The sequence below is a fragment of the Dendroctonus ponderosae genome, unplaced genomic scaffold, assembly GCF_020466585.1.
Source record: "Dendroctonus ponderosae isolate FM_Combo_2020 unplaced genomic scaffold, Dpon_F_20191213v2 Dpon_F_20191213_1, whole genome shotgun sequence".
NCBI lineage: Eukaryota > Metazoa > Arthropoda > Insecta > Coleoptera > Curculionidae > Dendroctonus > Dendroctonus ponderosae.
In genome coordinates this window covers 29,606,966-29,629,057 of record NW_026017110.1, presented here as the reverse complement: position 1 = coordinate 29,629,057, position 22,092 = coordinate 29,606,966, and the positions used below count along the sequence as shown (strand labels likewise).

At 35.5% G+C, this 22,092-nt stretch overlaps 1 protein-coding gene across 2 annotated transcripts in view; it reads right to left on the bottom strand.

Moving 5' to 3' along the window:
* LOC109540840 (fatty acyl-CoA reductase wat) overlaps nucleotides 1–22,092 on the bottom strand; it is a 57,892-nt gene that overhangs the window by 22,094 nt on the left and 13,706 nt on the right. For both annotated transcript variants that reach the window (XM_048661158.1, XM_048661159.1), the window contains 6 exons: nucleotides 21,392–21,663; nucleotides 18,050–18,159; nucleotides 17,695–17,887; nucleotides 13,317–13,421; nucleotides 12,918–13,064; nucleotides 10,297–10,554 (listed from right to left, as the gene is read on the bottom strand). In XM_048661158.1, the coding sequence (XP_048517115.1) occupies nucleotides 10,297–10,554; nucleotides 12,918–13,064; nucleotides 13,317–13,421; nucleotides 17,695–17,887; nucleotides 18,050–18,159; nucleotides 21,392–21,663 (1,085 nt within the window). The remainder of the gene's footprint in view (nucleotides 1–10,296; nucleotides 10,555–12,917; nucleotides 13,065–13,316; nucleotides 13,422–17,694; nucleotides 17,888–18,049; nucleotides 18,160–21,391; nucleotides 21,664–22,092) is intronic.

The window sequence follows — 22,092 nt, the reverse complement described above, 5'->3', positions numbered from 1 at the left end:
TTAATTAACTCCTGCTCCATTTGTATCTGCTTGTGCTGTGTGTATCGTACAAACGTGGTTGGAACGTACCCCTCCTCGATATTTATTTGGTGCTTCGGAAAGTGTCAGTTATTTTGCTCTGAGTGCCCCTGGAAGGCCCTGATTCGGTTATGTCCAATACGTGTTCCTTTGTGCCTGGAACCCGAACATCGATTGTCGTCCACTATCTTCCTGGAACCACTCCCCTCGCCCTTTGTTGGCGTGAGTTCTTTCAGCTTGTGCTATGTAGTTTGTAGCTTTTCCCCTGAACTAATCGCATATCCGCAAATTCGTGAAAGGAAATTCAAAGTAAGTCACAGTTTGACAAATTATTGTTATGATTAGCAAGGGCTATCCACCTGTAACTATCTGTTGATGACAAAAAACATCGTTGCTGCTGTGCCTTTTCATCAAAAAATTGTAGAAGAGAACTTTGTTGATATCAAAAATTCTCGTAATTTGAAGCAAAGATCGTAATTTTTCTTTTCGAATGCTTAAGTATTCCAATATGCTGCCAATTAAACATGGAACACTTTCAAAATAATGGTTAATAACAAAGTTGAAATTAGATTTTCAACTGTTAATATTTTCTAGAAATTATCGGAAAAAAAATGTCAATATTTTTCTCGTACCTTTCAAGTGATCCCCTATTACCCCTTAAAAGGAATGAAGCCAATTTTGAATCACATTTTCTGTAGCTAGTGTTTAGCTGGGATCTTTTTTGGCAATAAAAAGTCTCCAGTTTTGTGGAATTTTCGCGTTGTTTGGTAACAAGGCATATCAGTTCCATTCCCATGTCAATTTAGAGCGTCGATCACGTAGAGCGGAGGAAAAGGTTCACTCGGTTATACAACTTTAACGATCCGGGTATCTAATGGAAGCAACGTATTAGTTAACACGATCGCCTAGATATCCGCAAGAGCAGCCCCCATTTGGAATAATTAGATTGCCGTTTGCGCGAAAAATATGTCTTTTCTGTTCCCCATACATGTTTGCGCAATATTAATTACAGCCACGTTCCGAGCGGTGGAATGGAATCTAATGAACTTTACAGATTATGTGTCAAATTTCACTTAAGTGAAACATAACAACGGGAAAGAGAGATGTATTGTAATGAGGTGGGAAATTCGTTTCGCAAGGCATTAGGAAAAACAGTAAATTATGCAAAAAACACGTTATTATCTGTCACTCTAAGCATGGTAATTATTTTCCTCGACATTTGTTTGGTGTAGGGGGGCTTTAATTAATAATAAGGTTTTTCTCGAACGGGAAATTTACCATGGAAAAAGCAATTCGCTTAATAACCATTCATCGTGGAACAATGAAGTAAATATAAATATAAAGCTTTTTTTAATGAGTGAATTTTAACTGATGGATAACTAAGCAGATTGTTTACATTCCATTGATTAATTTAATTTATTATTAGGGTTTACCCAAAGGGTGTTAGTTCTTTCATATTTATATGCTCAAAGGTTGGACTTTTCCTCCTTCATGCTGTAGCAGGAATTTTTCGCTTCCGCACCCATTATTTTATGCCGGAAGAGTGTTAGAACTGATTAACATTGTGCAAAGCTAGTTCCTATGTGTAACCGTATATGTAATATCAAATTTTCACTGAATTAGCTGATTAATTACCAATCAAGATCACCGCAAAATTGATTAGCACCGACTAAGTGGTAGTTTAATTAATGTCGCGCTCACAAAAGGCTACCCGCTATTTGCGCTACGACGGTTCTATTTCCAAAGAAACTGGTTCCGGGCTTTTACAATACTGATCAATTTATTTTAAACAGATTTGGTTCGTTACAACTTACAACTTGTCTTTTTGTTAAATCAAACTGAAACTTCTCTAAACTGTCAAGAGTCACCAAAACGGAGACTTTTTCTATCTGCCCTCTTAACAATAGTTTCCATAGTTTCTGACATACTCCCACCTGAGGAACTAAGTGTACGATAATGTTCCTCAACAGCAAAAGGAAACATCAAAACTTTACAACATAATAATAAGAACAAAACTAAACATTTATGTTCAAGAAATAACGACAGGGATATTTTCCTACAAATATCTGATAGGCATTTTAGATGTGCGACCACTACGTGTAACCTCTACTTTTTGCCCTGACAACTTATTATTAATTACACATGGAGACAAACCGCTACAGCTAGTATTCGTTTTCAGAGAAGCACCAGATTCTCTGATATTAATAATCGGAGGAAGTTCTTCTGGATGGGTCTCAACAGCTCTCCACGAACTGTTTTAACTTTGACTACTCGAACTTGACCGTCTTGACCTGCTAACAGTTCTTGAACTCGACCCCAGAAAAACTTCCTCTTTGTATGATTTCAAAAATAAACGTTTCAGCATTCTCTAACTCTACTACTGTCAGCTCACTTTTTAATTTAACTTCTTGAGCTTTCAAGTTGTGAATGTACCTACGTATCCACGCGATCATCCTTACTGTTTTGTAGAAGCTGCTAAAATGGGTCAAATGCCAATAATCAGTAGTCTCGATGTTGACCAGTGATGCAATGCCGTGAATCTTCTAAAGTAAACTTCACGACCTTCCAGTTCACTTTCGAGTTAATCTTCTGTCGCTTTTTCCAGTAATAACTCAAAAAGTTCGCGGTCCAATACCTTTAGTTCGTCATATTTACCCGACAAAAGTTCCCATGCCACCCGCGTAGCGTCTTCACACACCGTGGTTAGTAAAAGCGGTTCCAGCTCATTTGCCGTTCGCGTAAAAGAACTCCTTATAACTTTTCTACATTTCTTTTTAGTCTCRATCTCGGTSAKGGCGAACCCGGTTCTAAACCACCAACGCGTTTCCAATATATTTCAAAACAACGTGAAACGTGTGGTAAAAGCTCGCTTGCTTATTTTTCCCGACGATCCGAATACTTAAAAGTTTCAAAATCCCGAAAAAACCAGTGAAAGTCCTGTCACGATCACCGCAAAATTGATTAGCACCGACTAAGTGGTAGTTTAATTAATGTCGCGCTCACAAAAGGCTACCCGCTATTTGCGCTACGACGGTTCTATTTCCAAAGAAACTGGTTCCGGGCTTTTCCAATACTGATCAATTTATTTTAAACAGATTTGGTTCGTTACAACTTACAACTTGTCTTTTTTGTTAAATCAAACTGAAACTTCTCTAAACTGTCAAGAGTCACCAAAACGGAGACTTTTTCTACCTGCCCTCTTAACAATAGTTTCCATAGTTTCCGACAATTAAAATTTCTGATTTTCACAGGCTTTTTGAGTTGTCTTTCAATAAACTGCGAATAATAGTGTATGCAAAATGAGATTCAGAGGACGTTAACAGAGTGCCATTGATTATTTTTAAACAGAGTAAAAATGAGGAAATATTTTTGCCATTTCATCTAACGTTTCAATGTGGATCTGATGCAAAAAGGACGTTCAGTTTTCTCGCTTTAGTCTCTCTTTTAAGACTTACTTTTTTAGCCAGAGCCAGTGAGAGAGTTTTTACTTTAACTGAAAATTATATGTATCAACACAAAATCCCAGATGAATGGCGAACCATCACTACTGTGCTAATGTTCAAAAAAGGGGACAAGAGAATACCGTCAAATTATAGAGGAGCAAACCTTTTAAGCACTGCTCTAAAACTAACAACTAAAGTAATTACGAACAAAATCAACAATATTACATCGTTGGCGGACGAACAACAGGGAGGGATTCAGATCGGGAAGATCTTGCACAGACGCATACCGTGTTCGTATTAAGACAAATATTCGAGCTAGTGAGAGATTGAATACAACAAGCCAGCGTTTACAGGTTTTGTTGATCTAACTGGAGCGTTTGACAGTGTCCAGCTGAAAGACGCCCTGCATCTCCTTTACAACAGGCAAATCCCACACAATCTCATTAAAACCATAGAGAACATATATACAAACAATAAAATACAAGCTCAAATAGAAGGAAATCTCACAGAACCAATACCAGCGGGTAGCGGTATTCGTCAGGGAGACTCCCCGACACCTACCGTTTTCAATTTAATAATGGAAGAAATTGTTCAAAGTATTCCGAGGCTAAAGGGATATAAAATGGGGGATACAAAATCAAAATAGTGTGTTGTGCTGACGATGCCGCTCTCATTGCAGAAAATGAAGATGACCTACAAAAGTTATTACACTTATTCAATCTGACATCCAAGCCTCTAAGTATCAAAATATCATCTACCAAAAGTGCTTAACAACATCAAAAACCCCTCTAAGATGCAAACTGGAACTTGATGGTAGAGTAATCGAGCAAAAAATGAAATTTAACTACCTTGCCGTGGAAGTTTCCGACTTTGGGCATATTGAGGCAAAGGTGAGAGATCAAACAACAGAAGCAATTAGAATATCTGGCCGCCCGAATGCCATATGGTACAATTAGATTATGGGGACGGACACTAAATCGAGGATCTACAAAAGCGCCGCAGAAACCAGGTCATCAGAAACAGCAAAAACCAAAAGACTCCTAGAGACAGCTGAGATGAAAATACTCGGTAGCACCACCGGAAAGACACTGCTGCTGGATAGAGAAAGAAGCGAGGATGTCAGAACAGCCTGTAATGTCAAGAACATCAATGAATGGGTAGCAAACAGGAAGAAGGAATGGAACGAGCACATAAGCAGGATGGACTACCGCAGGCTTGTGAGAATCGCACGCGACAAGTCCCCATTGCGACGAAGAGACGCTGGATGCCTCAGGAAACGATGGAGCGACAGTCTCACGCTAGTGAACGATAATTGAACAGGCGATTCGCCTAAAATCAAGAATGAAGAAGAATACTTTTTCAGTCCAACTTTATTCATAACTTAATTGCTTCATTGTACAATATCCAACAGTCTTAAAATATCAGTAAAATCTTAGCTATAACTAATAAGCATTTAAACAATCGAGAGTGCACATCGCAACTGGTTCAAACAGTTCAGCACTATCTCAAAGAAAAGGACGTACTCCTCTCGGCTCGATCCTGCGTATCGAATACCTGCGATCTCCATGTCATTCACACTCTTACCGCCCCATTCAACCCGTTCATCACTAACCTTCTCACAACGGCCCGTACCGACAGACCACACACCAATAGCCGCTTTCTCACCCGTAACAGTATTCTCCCTTTGAAACGTCTCCCCTCGAGCAGCATGTTGCACCCACTTGTGCAAAGCGACCCGCTCCGACTCCTTCGCCATTCGCACCTTTACTCTGCATTCATACTCACTATAAAATCGATGCCTACCCAAATACTACAGACACACCGGGGGGGCCCGTATACAACCTGAAGGGCCTCCGGGGGTCGCTCGATCTTCTTATTCTTCTTAGTCGCTATCTCGTATTCGAGAATCGTTCTTTCAAGAGTTGCTATCCACAATAGCCCATTCCTCTCTGTTCTCCCATTCCTCTCTGTTCTCTGCCATCCTGAATGTGCAGGCTAGACTTTGCCCCGTGATGTTAGTGATGAGGTCTGTATATCTAGTGGAGGACCTACCTCGAGGTCTTTTTCCGGCTACCATGCAGAAAATAATTGAATTAGGTACTCAAAAGTAACAAAACTTCCCTTGAAAAGTAGAATTGAACGGATAGAAGTGAGTAACGATGAAACCCGGCAAAACTAAATTCGAGTTAAAGTTTTTCTCGAAAGTATTCTCGGGTTTATTTCTGTTTGTAATTTTTCGTGTAATATCCAGCAGATGATCATTTTTAACCCAAATTCTAATAAAATCTTTAATGTTCAATTTCTCATATATATTAACCGATTTTTAGTACATTCTTTGCGTTAGCTGGTTAAATATTCCCAATGATTTTTTGAAAAAATTACAGTTTGTAATATTTTTATGTAATTCTAAATCTTGTATAATATTTCCTTGCTCTTTTGCTTCTCTCTTCAGTTTTGTAACAGAACCTAAATTGCAGGCAAGGATGCTGGAGGATTCAAGCTGGACCGTAAAAAGCCAAAACCTTTAGGAACAAAAAAAAACGAAATCAAAATCATCAAAATGAAATTGGTTTTCTTGCTTTTCTCCAACGTATTTGCAAGCGTTTTCCTCTCATTATTATACCTGGCCGCGTAGCGTACATGAATACTCCTTTTTAACTTCAGTATTAAAATATTGTCTGGCATAATTTTTCCCTATGCTTTTTCTGGGCACCAAATTTTTGATGAAATTATGCGTGCGTTTGAATTTTTGATTTTTTTATATATACTTTCTAATTACTTTTTTTAATAAAAACTCCTGATTGATTTTCGTTGCGGCAATGCGATTAACATTGTTGATATCTTATCGCATATAAAAAAGTGTTTTCCTTTCCAGGTGTTCCAGATTTGAACTTCCAATGCGGTTTTCTGGTCTGTTTTCAATTTCAATCCATTTGCTTCTGACTGCCAAATAAGGCTGTCGCATGGAGAATATTAAAATCCTGATTCTCGGCACTTAGCGCTTTGATTCCACCCCATTGCACAGATAAAGAATACCGCAAGGGCGCTATAAAAGTGATAAATATGGCAAAGTCAGTGGAACTATATTTGGCGTCTTCGGAAAACATAAACCAGGTTTTATACCTTTTTTTCAGTTCCATCGAAACTATAAATTCGACGGAATGATACACGTTAAATTTTCTTTCTCATCAGATTTCGTTTCCCGGCCTGTTCGACAATTGAAGCGCATTATTCTGCATCCATGCTGATAAAATCTACACTATTTTGAATAAAGTGATGTGTTTTTGAGAATTCCTCCAATTCTCACGCCTTACTTGGAAATCGCTTATTTTTACGCGCATGAAAATGTCAAGCTAGATTTAAAATGTTTTTTCCCCAGCAGAAATTGAGACAAAAATTGAGGAAAATTGCTTTAGAATGGGAAAACTCTCTTTGATAAACCATGAGAGTTTTAATTTGTTGCTGACATCAGCGATTTCAGGAAAAAATTTTGAAACTCGTCAATTTTTGACGCTTAAAGTACGGATTTCTGCTTGAAAATTGGTAACTCAGAAGCGCATTTAGCCGAAAACTTGAGAACATTTTTGTTGAAAAGAGCACAGCTTTTTTTTGAAGCTTGAAAGTTCCAATTTGCCCCCAACAACAGCGCTTTCAGGCAGAATTCTGCAAACCGCTCATTTTTAGTCGAGTAACAGTGTCAGTGTAAAAGGGTCAAGCTCCATTTAAAATGTTTTTTCCTCGGCAGAAATTGAGACAAAAAATTGCGGAAAATTGCTTTAAAATGGTAAAACTGTCTTTTATAAACCCTGAGAGGTTTAATTTGTTGATGGAATTAGAGATTTCCGGAAAAAATTTTGAAACTAGTCAATTTTTGACGCTTAAAGTACGGATTTCTGCTTGAAAATTTGTACCTGAGAAACGAATTTAGCCGAAAACTTAAGAACATTTTTGTTGAAAAGAACACAGATTTTTTTCAATCTTGCAGGTTTCAATTTGCCTCCAACATCAGGGATTTCAGGAAAAATTCTGCAAACCGGTCCTTTTTACGCGAGTAAAAGTGCCAAGCTCCATTTAAAACGTTTTTTACCCAGCACAAATTGAGACAAAAAATTGCGAAAAATTGCTTTGAAATGGGAAAACGCTCTTTTATAACCCCTGGGAGTTTGAATTTGTTGATGCAATCAGAGATTTCGGAAACAAATTCGAAACTAGTCAATTTTTGACGCTTAAAGTACGGAGTTCTGCTTGAAAATTTGTAACTTAGAAACGAATCAGCCGAAAACTTGAAAACATTTGTGTTGGAAAGAGCACAGATTTTTTTTTGAAGCTTGAAAGGTCCAATTTTCCCCCAGCATCAGCGCTTTCAGAAAAAATTCTGCAAACCGCTCATTCTTACGCGAGTAACAGTGTTAATGTAAAAGAGTCAAGCTACATTTAAAATGTTTTTTCCCCTGCACAAATTGAGACAAAGAAATTGCGAAAAATTGCTTTAAAATGGGAAAACTCTCTTTTAACTACACTGCAAGTTTCAATTTGTTGATGCAATCGGAGATTTCATGAAAAAATATCGAAACTAGTCAATTTTTGACCCTTAAAGTACGGATTTCTGCTTGAAAAGAATTAGCCGTAAACTTGAGAACATTTTTGATGAAAAGAGCACACATTTTTTTTAGAAGCTTGAAAGTTCCAATTTTCCCCCAACATCAGCGATGTAAGGAAGAGTTCTGCAAACCGCTTATTTTTACGCGAGTAAAAGTGTTCGTGTAAAAGTGTGAAGCTCCGTTTAAAATGTTTTTCCCCCAGCACAAATTGAGACGAAAAGTTGTGGAAAATTGCTTTGAAATGGCAAAACCCTCTTTTATAAACCGTGAGAGTTTTAATTTGTTGATGCAATCAGATATTTCAGGAACAAATTTCGACAAACAAAAAATATCGAAACTAGTCAATTTTTGACCCTTAAAGTACGGATTTCTGCTTGAAAATGTGTAACTCAGAAACGAATTGAGCGGAAAACCTGAGAAACATTTCGTTCGAAAGATCATAGTTTTCGTTTTTGAAGCTTGAATGTTTCAATTTGCCACCATCAACAGCGATGTGAGGAAAAATTCTTGAAACCGCTGATTTTGGGCGAGTAAAAGTGTCAAGCTCCATTTAAAATGTTTTTCCCCTGTACAAATTGAGAAAAAAAATTGAGAAAAATTGCTTAAAAATGGGAAAGTGCTCTTTTATAAACCCTGGGAGTTTTAATTTGTTGCTGTCAATTTTTGACGAAAAAAATATGGATTTCTGCTTGAAAATTCGAGAAACTCAGAAACGAACTGAGCAGAAAACTTGAAGAACTTGAGAAAAAAACGCACAGTTTTCGGTTTTCAAGCCTGGAAGTTTGAATTTGCCACCAACATCAGTGACTCCAGGAAAAAATATTCAAACCACTCATTTTTACAAGAGTAAAAGTGTAAAGCTTGATTTAAAATATTTCTTCTCCAGTACAAATTGAGAAGAAAAGCTGAAGAAAATTGCTTTGGAATGGGAAATCTGTCTTACCTCTAATGCTCTAATGCGTGGAATTGCCTTGCCTCGCCCTCTCTATGGTCTGGAAGGACTGGAATTGTACGTTTTCCCGCTTGACACGATATTAAAACAAAAAATCGCAAAATTAGCCTGGTTTATTTCAAGAAACGCATCTATTAAGCGCGTCCCTGGTTATGTAATTGTTTTAATCTTCATAAATAATTTGATATTTCGCTTTATTACTTTCGCAAAAAATTAACTTTTCTAATAAAACCCGGGTCAAGATTAATTGCAGCTATAGTGAAGCTGTGGCGCCAATAAATCACTTAGTCTAATTACTGCGAGCTCTAAAGTAATTAACAAAACCACGGCCTTGTGTTATTATTATTATTTGCCTCAGGGAAAGATTTTAAACCGTTCCACATTCTTTTCCAGCTCGGATAAATTACGCGCGGAAATACGTTTTAGGGCACTTAGGAAAACCGCTTTATATTGTCGCGAAAAACGGCATTAGCCGCAAAACACTGACCATTAATTGAATATCTGAGTGGCATTCGAGAACATTGTGTTCAAGTAAAATATGAATTCTTGGACGAATCTTGCATGAGTCAACAAAAGTGCAGAGAAACAGTATGTGAACCCAAAATTGTCATGATAAAAGCCTGATCACATGAACTGCATACATAATTTAAAAATATTTAATTAATATGACTAAAAATAAATGTGGGTAAGTCTGATTAAAATGCTCAGAATTTACTGATTGGAAATGAAATTAAACGTGAAATTATTCAAACAATCTATTGAGACTCACTTGGAATAATCCAATTGCAAATAATACAAATAAGTAAAGATTAAACAGGGCGAGTGAATTAGAGTTGAGATTTTGCAGCTCCCTTTTGTTGAGTTCATTTCTATTCGACATTTTTTACACCGAATACTGCAGATGTTCATTCTTCATCTACATTTAAGCTTTCAGCGTTTGTATCGTCTACAGTTTTTCTCTATCGTCTTTACTAACAAATTACCAAGTTAATTTTCTGTATTAAACAAGATACAATTTTCAAATGCTTACGTATTTATTTAGACACAAACAAGTTGAAGTTGGACTTAAAAAGTAAAACAAAATCTAGGAAATAAGACTGATTTTGAGCTTCTGTAGCCACTTTCTCAATAAAATGGCCAATTTTCTGACCAACGGATAGCCAATTAGATACAGGGTGACATATTTCAAGACCTTATGGAGCACCAAGAGCCTGAAAGCGCAAGATCCAGCATTCATATATATCTAAATAAATAAATAAATAAATAGATGCGTCCGACTTACCGGTGATATCTGGCCTTGTGTAGCTCCGCTTTCGTCATATCCTCTTTAAGAGTGTATTTTTTCAAACCTACCATGAGATTCCTTAAATAACTTTCTGTCTTGATGCCAGTAAAGTCGAAGTTATAAGTAATCCGATCGTTCGGTCCGAGCTTTTCCCATAGGGCTTTTACATTTTCGTTCTTTATGACCCACTCGTGGACCAGAAAGTAATGCAATACTGCCATTACCTTGTCGAGTTTCGAATAAATCTTTCGCATTCTGAAAAATGAGATCAAATTAGTTGCGATTTAAATCCCAATCGATTCGCCATCTGTATAAATTTTCACTGTTTGGGTGAAAATGAAAAGTTACGACCAGTTTTTTGAACGGTTTATGCAAAATGTTGAACAGAAAGACGCTATTTGCCAAGAAACTATTTTTGATTAATTACAATTTTTTTCTGAACTTATTTAAAACTGAAATCAATTATAATTAATTAATAATCGAATTAATTTCACATTTATTTCTGAGATGCTGTTAGCTGAGTCTCTGAACTTACCTCATTTGCATCAGCTTTCTGATAAAATTATTAAGTGTTCTAGAACGCACAAAAATAAGGCCCAAGACGGAAATACTGACAAATGAATCAAAATTAAATAAAAGGCAACAGTGTATCTTTCGCCCTTAAGTGAAACACGAAAATATTATTAGAGCATTGTTTAACGAGTCATGTATATGGCACTTTATGTTCACCTGCAGTAGTTTGCACGTACGAATTTTTCAAGATGAACACGCACAATTGAAGTTTCAATTTTGAATGAAAGTTTGCAAAATCGCCAAAATTCAATTGATTTTGCAAATTTCATGGATAGAATAACAAAAGTTGATTTTATAAAACTGAAAATTTTTGTGTTTTTATGTAGTCTAGAGTTAAACTTGTGTTTTTTTCAAAAGTTTTTAGAAAACATTGATTGCAATTTTGTACACATTAAAACTGAAACTTCTTTTATAAGAATCGCAAGTTTCATCTATTTACCTGCAGTAGTTTGCAACTTATGAATATTTGAAGAGAAACACGCACCATTGAAGATTCATTCAATTTTTTATGGAAGTTTGGAAACTGCCCAAAATTCAATCTATTTTCCAAATTTCTTGCAGTTTCATGCACAGAAAAACAAAAGTCCATTTTATCAAAGTAAAAATTTTTGCACTTTTACCTATCCTATATTTAAACTTGTGATTTTTTTAAAAAACGAGGGTACATGAATAAAAATTCAATTTTTATATGCGCGTTCGTAAATTTCTCAAAAATCATTGAACTTTTAGAAAACATTGTAATTTCGTACACATTAAAACTGAAACCTTTATAAGAATCGCAAGTATCATCTGTTGACCAGCAGTTGTTTGCAATTGATGAATTTTTGAAGACGAACACGCACAATTGAAGATAAACTTTAGGTGGAAATTTGCAAAATCGCTAAAAATCAATCAACTTTCCAAATTTCCTGCTATACCAGACGCAGAACAAAAAACTCCATTGTATTGTATCAAAGTAAAAATTTTCGGCCTTTTATCGGCACCAGATTTAAAGTTGTCATTTTTTTAAAAAACAAAGGTACCCGATTGAAAATTAAATTTTTCATAAATTTCTCAAAAATAATTGAACGTTCAGAAATCATTGCATGTTTTTACACATAGCAAATGAAGCTTCTTTTATCAGAATCTCATGTTTCATCTGTTCATCTGCAGCGGTTTGCAACGTATGAGTTTTTAAAAACAACAGCGCACAATTGAAGATGTAATTTTTAGGTAGAACTACAATAGAAATTCCAAATTAACTGGTCTTGATGTTTTGATTGAGACGTGAACATTTTATCTGAGATAGTTTGCAAGTTGTGACTTTTTATATTTACTTAACGGCGTCCACAGTCGAAAATGGACTTTTTAGACGCAAACTTGGAAAATGTTCAAAAATTTAGTAAATTTACGTAAATATAATAAAATTTGTCCAACATGTAGTTGGGCAAATTTGAATTGAAATCAGTTATGAAAGTTTTTATCAGCAGTGGAAGAATCAATTATTTTAATGTGAATCACTTGAATTTTCCTAACTTTCCTGCAGCGAAGGTTTTGCGAAAACGCTTTACTCATTTTTATACGAATCATACGAAACTGTGATTAAAAACGGCATTTAATGTGATTCCCGAAAGGATATTTTCGTTGTGAATAAAGGGTTTTCCATCCGATCGTTTATTTAAAACAATTGAATCAAGCTCGAATCTGATAGTCTATCGGTTTTCTTATGTGCAATTTCTTGTCCGACTCTGCCGAAGAAAACTCTTTTATTGCCGTAATTATTTTCAATGAATGGAGTTAATATTCCTGGAAATATATCTGCCTCCTGTTCGTGCGGTTCTGGCCAATTGAAACTATGAAGACATTTGTTACTTTTTAGGGCCACTTTGGATGTTCTACGACTAGGTATATACTGTTCGCTATGGATTAATGGTAATTTTGAAATTGCTTTCGCTATTTTGACTGTTGGTTCTACAACAGACCGATCTCAAATTTTCAAGTTTTTCTTAGTCACATTCGGGATGCATCTCACATTTTGCCCTGTCGAACAATTTAAACTTACTTACCGTGGTTTTCGTCCAGTAATTAAAAGAAGCCAGTCGAGCAGGTAGGCAGGAATGGTATGCAACAAGTGCTTAGCACAGAGAAAAATCCATTTATTCTGGACGATCAGCAACATGGGCTTCCAGATGGTTTTTTTAAAGGGCACGAAGCTGAAAAACATCGGTTTGTTAAAGGCGTATTTCAACTTACACTTTTAATTATTATGGATACTGCTGTTTTACTCGAATGTTTTATGGACCTGACGTCCTTCCGGTTTATGGGTTTACTTATTGCAAAGAGATTTGCAGTCGTGACCAGAGTTTTAAAAAGTTGATGTTTCAAACGGTTTCATTCTTCAGAGTTGAGTGTTTTTAAAAATAGGGATTTTACATGATACAAAGTTGTTAAAAATAGTTATTCACCCAGATTTTTCGGCTGTTGTAGTGTATTCCCGGATGGATATGTATAGAGGGCTGTCGTTGCCAGAGAAGTTGATGACTGGAGGGTGGTAGCTAGGAGAATTCTTCCTAAGTACAAAAAAATAATGAAAATTGGCAATAAAAGTGATTAGTTAATGTCTTACAAATATGTTAATATAATTGGAAATCAAAACCTGAAAGGAGATTCTGAGATTAATTCTGCTACAGATGCTTTGGACATACATTTTTTGATTTTTCTCATTTGTGTTCTTCTGACTTCCGACCGATTTTTACCAAAACGTTCTTTAAAAAATTACTAAATGTTTTCCTGTGCGTTTTTAAAATCTGTGCTTCAAGTTTTTGCAACGCCACAAGCTTTTCCGCTTGTATTCTCATTTTATTTCTATCGTTCCTTTGGTTTTTGGAACGGGGTCTTGAACTGTTTCTGCTTTTAAATTTAAATTCTCGAATTTAATTAAATTTTTTTTCTCGAAAACGCGTTTGTGGGGTCAATTTCTTCTTGAGCTTCTTATATAGAAGGTTTCTGGTCATATTTTGTGGAAATTGACATTTTACACTACTTTAGATGAGTCTTTTAAAATATTTCAAAATTTAAAGTCGCGCCCGTATAAACCATGATAACGACCACTGTTCCATAAAAAAATATTTTGCTATCAGCAAATTGCATTTGCAACCAATTTCGACTTAGATCTCATATATAGAAAGTGTTTGGCTATGTTTTATGGAAATTCAAATTTTGCGCTGCTTTAGAGGAGCCTCTCAAACGACCACTTGTCTCTGAACCAAATATTTTGCAAAAGCCCGTTTGCCTAACTAATAAAATTTCCAATTAAGTCTCATACAAAGACACTTTCTGGCAAATTTTGTGGTAATTGCAAAGAACACGACCACTGCCACATAAAAAATATATTAAAAATCACGCATGTTAAAAGCGAGAAAACGACCACTTTTAAATAAGTATTTTGCGAAAACCTGAATTTCTAACCAATTTCCACTTGAGACTGATGCAAAACACTTTCTGGCGACGTTTAGTAAAAATTGAAATTTTGTGCTTTTTTAAAACAGCCACCCAGATATTTTCTATGTTGCGCCAGTAAAAAGAACAACAAATAAAAAATCTTCGAAAAGTCTAAAAATACAACTTTATTTTAACCAAATATTAGAAGAATGTAATATATATTTGCATCTCCAATACAAACATTATTTTTTATGTTTTTGTTTGAAATTTTAATGTTTTTCTTCCAATTTCAAAGTTTTTATTGAAACATTGTTCCACACCTGTTATGATCTATTTCTATGATTATTTTTTAAAAGAGTAATTTATTCCTAGAAACAAACAATTCCATTTTATTGCAAACACAAATTCTTCTTCAAAATTTCTCCGCTCTTCTTTCCTGCGGTACAGTTATCTGTGATTTTTTTCGGAAATCAATTTTTTTTTGTTTCAGTTTCATTCTTTCGATGATTTAGTTCTAGTTTTCTCATCAGTGGCATTTTAAAACTTGACTAGACATATTTTCATGCTGCAAATACAAGTTTCCCACACAGAGGAGCTTCAAAGGACTTTAATGGGCGATTGTTGGCTTTTTCCAATATGATTTGTTTAGTCAGTTTGAGACAATTGACCATTTTGTGGAGAATTAGCTGAGTTTGCCTGATTTTTTTGTATACCGAATATTTTTGTGAAGTTTTTCAATCCAATTTCCAATGGATTTGGACTGCCTTTCATTGTGCAGGAACAGGAAAATGAGAATATTCGGTCATACTTTTAAAATGTGAAATTATGCAAAAATCTGTATTTTTGGATTTTGCTTTAGTGGTCTTAAATGAAAAATATCGCAAATACTTATTTTGAACATATTTTGTGCAATTTCAATGTGAAATCCATGGCTTTCTCTTCTTGCTATTGACGTTGTTGATAAAATCGTCCTCTTGATTTGTATTTAATATAATTCCGAAATTAATTTTCCAATCAAGTCGCAATTTGAGTCTCGATTTTAATGTTTGCTTCGAGTTTTCATCCATGTCATGTGTCTTCACTGCGTTCAGTTTCTTGTTTTTTTATTAACTTTACATTTTGAGTAGAATGAAATACATTTATGATTGGAGATTTGGAGATCGTCGGAGAAATCCACTTTTGTATTCCCAAAACGAGTTGTCCTTTTAAGAAAAACAATTCATATGCAGTAGAAACTGTTAAATTCAAAGAAACAGTTTAGAAGCAAAAATAAGCGCAATGGCAACTAAAAATTCGAAAGCTTGAGCATTTGTGCTAGGTCTGGGTAACTGGCTTAGAGCGCGAAAACAACGCGCCGGCGCAGTAACTCAGTTCTATTGCGAGGAAAATGTTGATGACTATTTTTCGATTTTTTTAGATTTATTTTAAAGGCCATTTATTAATAATATTTTTAAAATGTCTTCAAATTTCAAAATTTTCCAGTTTTAGCGAAGTTACTCTTTCTTCTAAATGCTCAATTTTCTAAAGTTTCACTTAAAAATGCTGACATCTTAAGGTATTTTCCGCGAAAAATTGTGAAATAAATTTCCAATTCTTCGTTGCTTTGTGAAAAGTTTTGAAATTCTTTTCCAGCTTCGAAAAATCGAAACAAAAATCAAACAATTTTCTATCAAAAAAACGAACAGAATAAGTGAAAGTTTATAACCAGATTATTTGGAAATCTCGTCACCTCCATTCCGCTGGAGGCAGTAGAATTTGTTGAAAAGTGTGGTTTTTTAATTTTGACTGATTTTTTTATGGTATACTTTCTACTCAAAAACGCTCTAATTTACGGAGTTTTACTTAAAAATACTGACGATCTGGAGGACTTTTACGGGACAAATTACAAGATAAATAACTGTGTAAAAATTTTACAAAAACTTTTTTCATTGTCGAATTCGGGACAAAAACGAAAATAAATTGCTACCGTTTTTTTAACCATTAAGGTTTTCTTTAAAACCGATTACAAAACTAAAAGTTTTAAATCGAAAACGCAAAAATGCATTATTTTCGGATGATTCTCTTCTTTTTAGCCAAAAATGACAAAACTACTTTTGCTAGAAAATCGCCTTATTCATCGGTTTTTAGGACACTTTAGAAAACCCATTTCCGCTTCGAATTTGGCATAAAAACCAAATAATTTTCAATCTTCAGGTATTTTCTGTGAAAAAATAATAAGATAAATTTTATTGAAACAGTCGCCCCCTTAACCACTTTGCAAAAATGTTTGTAAAACTTTTTGCAGCTTCGATTTATAAACAAAACCCTAATCATTATTTCCAGGACTTTTTCCAAAAATATTTCCCCGAACTGGAAAAGCGACAACTTATAATCATTTATTTGGAAAACCCTTGAAAACTGGAGTTTTTTCACTTTTGGATCAATATTTCTAAACAACACTGTATCTAAACAGAAAAACCGCGTTTCTATTAATGTTTTACTGTAAAATACTGGCAAACTGAATCTTTTATGAAGAAATCGATTTTACAAGAAAACTCGTCGACTTTTTTTGGACTCAGTTCTGTTGCACGGAAAATCTAGATGACTTTTTTTAGTTGTTTGAACAAAGTAGTAAAACGTTACTCATAAAAATGTTCATAACCCTTCTTAAATGTGAAAATTCCAGTCTCGGGTCTCGTAAAGCTTTAACAAATGAATTATAACTCATTAACCGAAGAGTTATAACTCAATGACTCAGAGAACGACTGAGACAACTTAAAAGCACAACTCAACACAGTGTTATCCAGGCCTAATTTGTGCGCATTTCCATGTTGAGTATTAGTTTGTTCTGAAGGTCAAGAGCGTATTTTGCCTAATTCTCTTTCAGATAATTTTAATCATAATTAGTTTTCTGAGAATGAACCTAATTTTTTAATGTCAGTTCTGATAAATTGAAATTTTGCTATTTCAGGTCGTCTTGGAAATGTGAGCAAATTTAATAGAATTATTGCTCACGCTTGCCTAAAATTAGTCATATATTGAAATTCCCGATGCTTATGAATGCTTGAGAATCATCTGCGGTTTCCTTTAAAGCCTCCCAAAACAACTCATGAATAATTAAGTGAACTTATTCAAATACCAGTATAATAAGTAACTAAATCAACAAATAAACGCTGAATAATTGCAGGCGCATTTACTAGAAAGCAGCCGGGAGCAGGGCATAAATTTGGAGAAATCCAGCCCATACGAAACTGATTGGGAAATAAAATCCAGTTCAGGTCGCTATCTAAAATCGCAACTCGGTCGCTACGCACGACTAATCCGCGCGAATATAATCAGGAAACTGCCACGTCGAGCGTCAAAAGTCATTATTCGACCCTACTCAAATTCGCTATTGTTCTCGTTATGCTCTAATATACAAACCATTGAGTGGCTACTTCCCAAGCATAGCACAATAGCCCATTGATAACCAGATCGCCGGGTACGGTATCGGCTTTAACCCGGGGATTTCCACGAATTACACGCAGAATTCCACAGTTGGAGGATAGAAGAATGCCCAAAGGCCCATAGAGGTTGTCTGCCCAACCTGGCACTGGATCAGACACTGTGGCTGTTACTAAAAATTGTGGAAATTGCTTCAGTTACTTATTTTTGCTTAACTACAATGGCTTTATATTGATAGAAAAATTTTGTCAGGTCACTAGTGTTCTGGAACAGTAATATTTTGTGCACCTATAAAGTTTTTTTTTTAAGTGAGAACCCAGTGTTTCAATAATACCTATGGTTGGACGAAATAAGGCTACCGGCAAGTTTCTTCCTTCGGAAATGAGAAGGTGTTCTGCAACCGCTTTGGTAAATGAATACGTGTTTGGCCATTTCCCCATTATCCTGCAAAAAAGCCCAATTAAGTGCAGAGTAAAGGAGCACAAGAAAAAATATCAAAAGCGCCCCGAAGGTTCATAAGACCCTCAGGCAAAGCCATTAATTATTCCCTTGTTAGTTGGGTTGCCTTGGAATTTGAATAAAAATACTGCATACCTATAGGTGTAGGAGATCAAAGCATAAAGAGCTTGAATAATTCCGAGAGCTCGTTATTAATTATACGTGTGTATTTTAAACATAAGCGCACGACAGTTTTTTTCAATTAAAACCTTTAAGGTAAATGCGTTTACGGTAGTAGAAGCTAAAAGAACAGCTGATGATGAAAGATTCTGAAATTTATCAAAAACCAACCACTCGGCAAAAGAGAATTAAATTTGCACCATGTCTTAGGTGCCGTTTCTTCTATAGACTGCTGGTGACAGTGTAAAAATGGACAAGTGGCGTAAATCTTAGCAATAATTGAAGCAAGTTAAATGAGCAGCGAATCTGAAGTGAAGCTTTTTCTATAAACTGCTGAAGAGCTCATTTTGATGGGTGACAGTGCAAAAGTGGATGATTGCCGAAATTCTTCAAAAGATTCTGAAATTTATAAAAAACCAACCACTAGGCAGAAGAGATTTAAATTTGCTAGGAGTCTTAGGTGAAGCTTCTTCTATAGACTGCTGGAGCCCGCATTATGATACCGAGTACGAATCTTGAGTATTGAGAAATAATTGGTGACAGTGTAAAAATAGGTAAGTGTTGGTGGGTGTTGGTCAATTGGTGACAGTGCAAAAGTGGACAAATGCCGCAAATCTTCGGAATATTCGAAAATTTATCAAAAATCAACCACTAGGGCCAAGAAAGCTGAGTTTTTCAGGAATCTTACGTGAAGCTTGTTCTATAGATTGCTCATACCTGCATTTTGATGCCCATCATGCACGTTGACGAATGAGCAATAATAGGTGATTGTGCAAAAGTGGAGAAATGCCGAAAATATTCCAAAATTTATCAAAAACGAACCACTCGGCAGAAGAGAACTAAATTTGCACGGTGTCTTAGATGATGCTTCTTCTATAGACTGTTGCAGCCCGCAATACTATACCGAGCATGAATCTTGAGGAATGAGCAATAATTGGTGACCACGTAAAAATTGACGAATGGCGCAAATCTTCGAAAGATTCAACTAAAAAAACAGCAACAACTGGGGCGGAGGGTGTTAAATTAGCAACGAATTTTAAGCTTCTTCTATAGATGGCTGTGACTCGCTTTTGATGCTTATTGTGGACGTTGAAGAATGAGCAATAATAGGTGACTGCAAAAGTGGACAAATGCTGAAAATCTTCGAAATATTCAGCAATTTATTAAAAATCAACTACTCTGTCAAAGGGAATTAAATTTGCCAGAAATCGTGAGCAAATCTTCTTCTATAGACTGCTATGACCCGCACTATGATTCCCAGCAGGAATCTTGAGGAATGAGCAATAATGTACGGTGACAGTGTAAAAATAGGCAAGTGGCGTAAATCTTCGAAAGATTCAAACAGTTATAAAAAATAGCAACTCGAGCGAAGGGACTTGAATTAGCAAAGAATCTTAATTGAAGCTTCTTCTATAGACTTCTGAAGTCCGCATTTCGATGTCTGTCTTGGACGTTGAGGAATTAGCAATAATAGGTGACAGTGCATAATGTGAAAACGTGGAAAAATGCCAGAAATCACCGAAAAATTCCCAAATTTATAAAAAATAAACAATTTGGCTAAACGAAGCCTAATTCGCTAACGTTTTAAGTGAATATTTTCCTATAGATTACTGTGGCCCGCATTTTTCATAGCGAGTATGTATGTTGAAGAATGAGTAATAATGGGCGACAGTGAAAAAAGAGATTAATGCCAAAAATCTTCGAACTATTCCAAAATGTATGGCAAATCGGCCACATGGTCAAAGCGAGCTAAATTCCTATAGACCTTACGTGAAGCGTCCTCTATTGATTGTTAAAATTCGTTTATCTATATCTAGCATGGTTGTAGAGAAATAAGCAATAACGGGAGACAGAGCAAAAATGGAGAAATTGGGCAAGTCTTCGGAGTATTTCTACGTTTATAAAAAATGAACCACTTTTCCAAATGGAGCTGAATTTGCAAGAAATCTCAAGTGAAGCTTCTGCTACAGCTTCCTGAAGCCCATCTCCCGACATTTAGTCTGGGTACGGAAAAACCTCCAAACAGTGCCCTGTTTCATTAAATTCAAATATATCCTACATACTTCTTGCGCTGGCCTAACTCAGTTTATTGCTAAAACCCAAGATGTGAGTTTTTTTTTAATAGAGAAGTTTAATTTTCTTGTCTCGAACCAAATTAGTTTCGAAATACAAAATGTAAGAAGCAGTCGTCTTTTTCTGAAGGTAATCGCTCCAAATTACTTTGCTTATAAAAGTTGGAAAACTACTCGGGATTTAAATTAAAAACTCCCATTTTGTTCAAATCGTGCGCATTTCAGCTTCAGACTCGGAACTTTAATATATTGATGTAAATTCGTTGCATTCAGAAATCTTCAATTTTAGGAGAGCCGCTAGAAAATCACAAAGGTGCAATTATTAGTCATTAATTATGTCTTAAAAACTGGAAGACTTAATCAGTAGAGGATCGATTGCATTCTTGTTCAGTAAACTAAAGAAAAGTACTAGCGTGTTAAATAATTGTGAAGGCATTATTTATCACATTTACAATCGTTCCAGATTATACGGCCTTTGGCTAGAAAATTTAGGCGCAAATTAGTCCAAATGATTTTTGATATGCTGCTAGCTCTAAGTACAAAGACTACTGTTCTGCGGCAAAATTTCTATAACAGAGTCCATGCCAGAAAGCCATTTTCATCCAATTAGTTTTCCCCATTTAGGTTACATTCATGCATACACCCTACAGAATTTCATAATTGAATTAACTAAAATGGAGGTAACGTTCTTTTGGACCAAATTAGGTAATTTTCAAGCAAAGTTCGTGGGCGATATTTTACTTCCGGATCTAGCGGAATGTTTTACTTCCCAGGTATGTTTGACTTTATCAGCCATCTCGCTAATTGCTTCATTAGGTGAAAAATGTGAGTATTCCATAGGAATGATGAATGAAAACGAATGAAACAGGACAAGGTTATGATTAAGCGCAAAAAATATTCTTAACTGAGACTTCAAATAAAATTTCCTCACCAGAATTTTTCAAAGGTTGCATTATTCAAATTCAGGAAGTTAAAATATCGCATACCCTCGGCTTATATTATGGAGAAGCTCAGGCCGCATCTCCTTAGTAATTCGAATTAGTAACTTTGGATCGATCGGTGGTTCGTAGAATTTTTCTTCAATTACCCTGTTCAAACAGTTGGAGTATGCAGTGGATACCAGAATAAATGCCTGAAGGCATTTTGCTCCTTTCATAATTTCCAGAATTTCCGCTGTACCGTTTACATTGGTCATTACCGCATCCATCAACTTTGAGTCCATGTTTAATGAGGCACCGCAATGGAAAACTATGTTAATCTGAAACAGATCAAATTTAATTAGTGGAATTTTCGTCGATCCGGGTGAGAAGTGAGCTGTTTCAAAACACAATCTGAATATGTTTTGGCGTCAATAGCGTTTTGGAGGAGTTAAAACAGGCAGTTGTTCTCAGAAAATGTTTCGGTAGTTTCAGGCTGCAAAGCAGCAACACATTACTGTGTGAACTTTAATTCTAAAGCAGGGAAATATTTGCAGTAGAGCACATACATTTATCGAGAGAAGTAGTTGTACAAATCTAGGCCTGATTTGACGAAGTTGTAGGTTACATGATTTTGCGAGGAGAATATAATAATTTTTTGATTAAATCATAGAAAAATCTAATAAAAATAAATATTAATTATTCCACATCAACGAATTTGACCGAACAAAGGAAATCCGCAATTGTAAGCCGTGTTAGCTCTTTTTTAT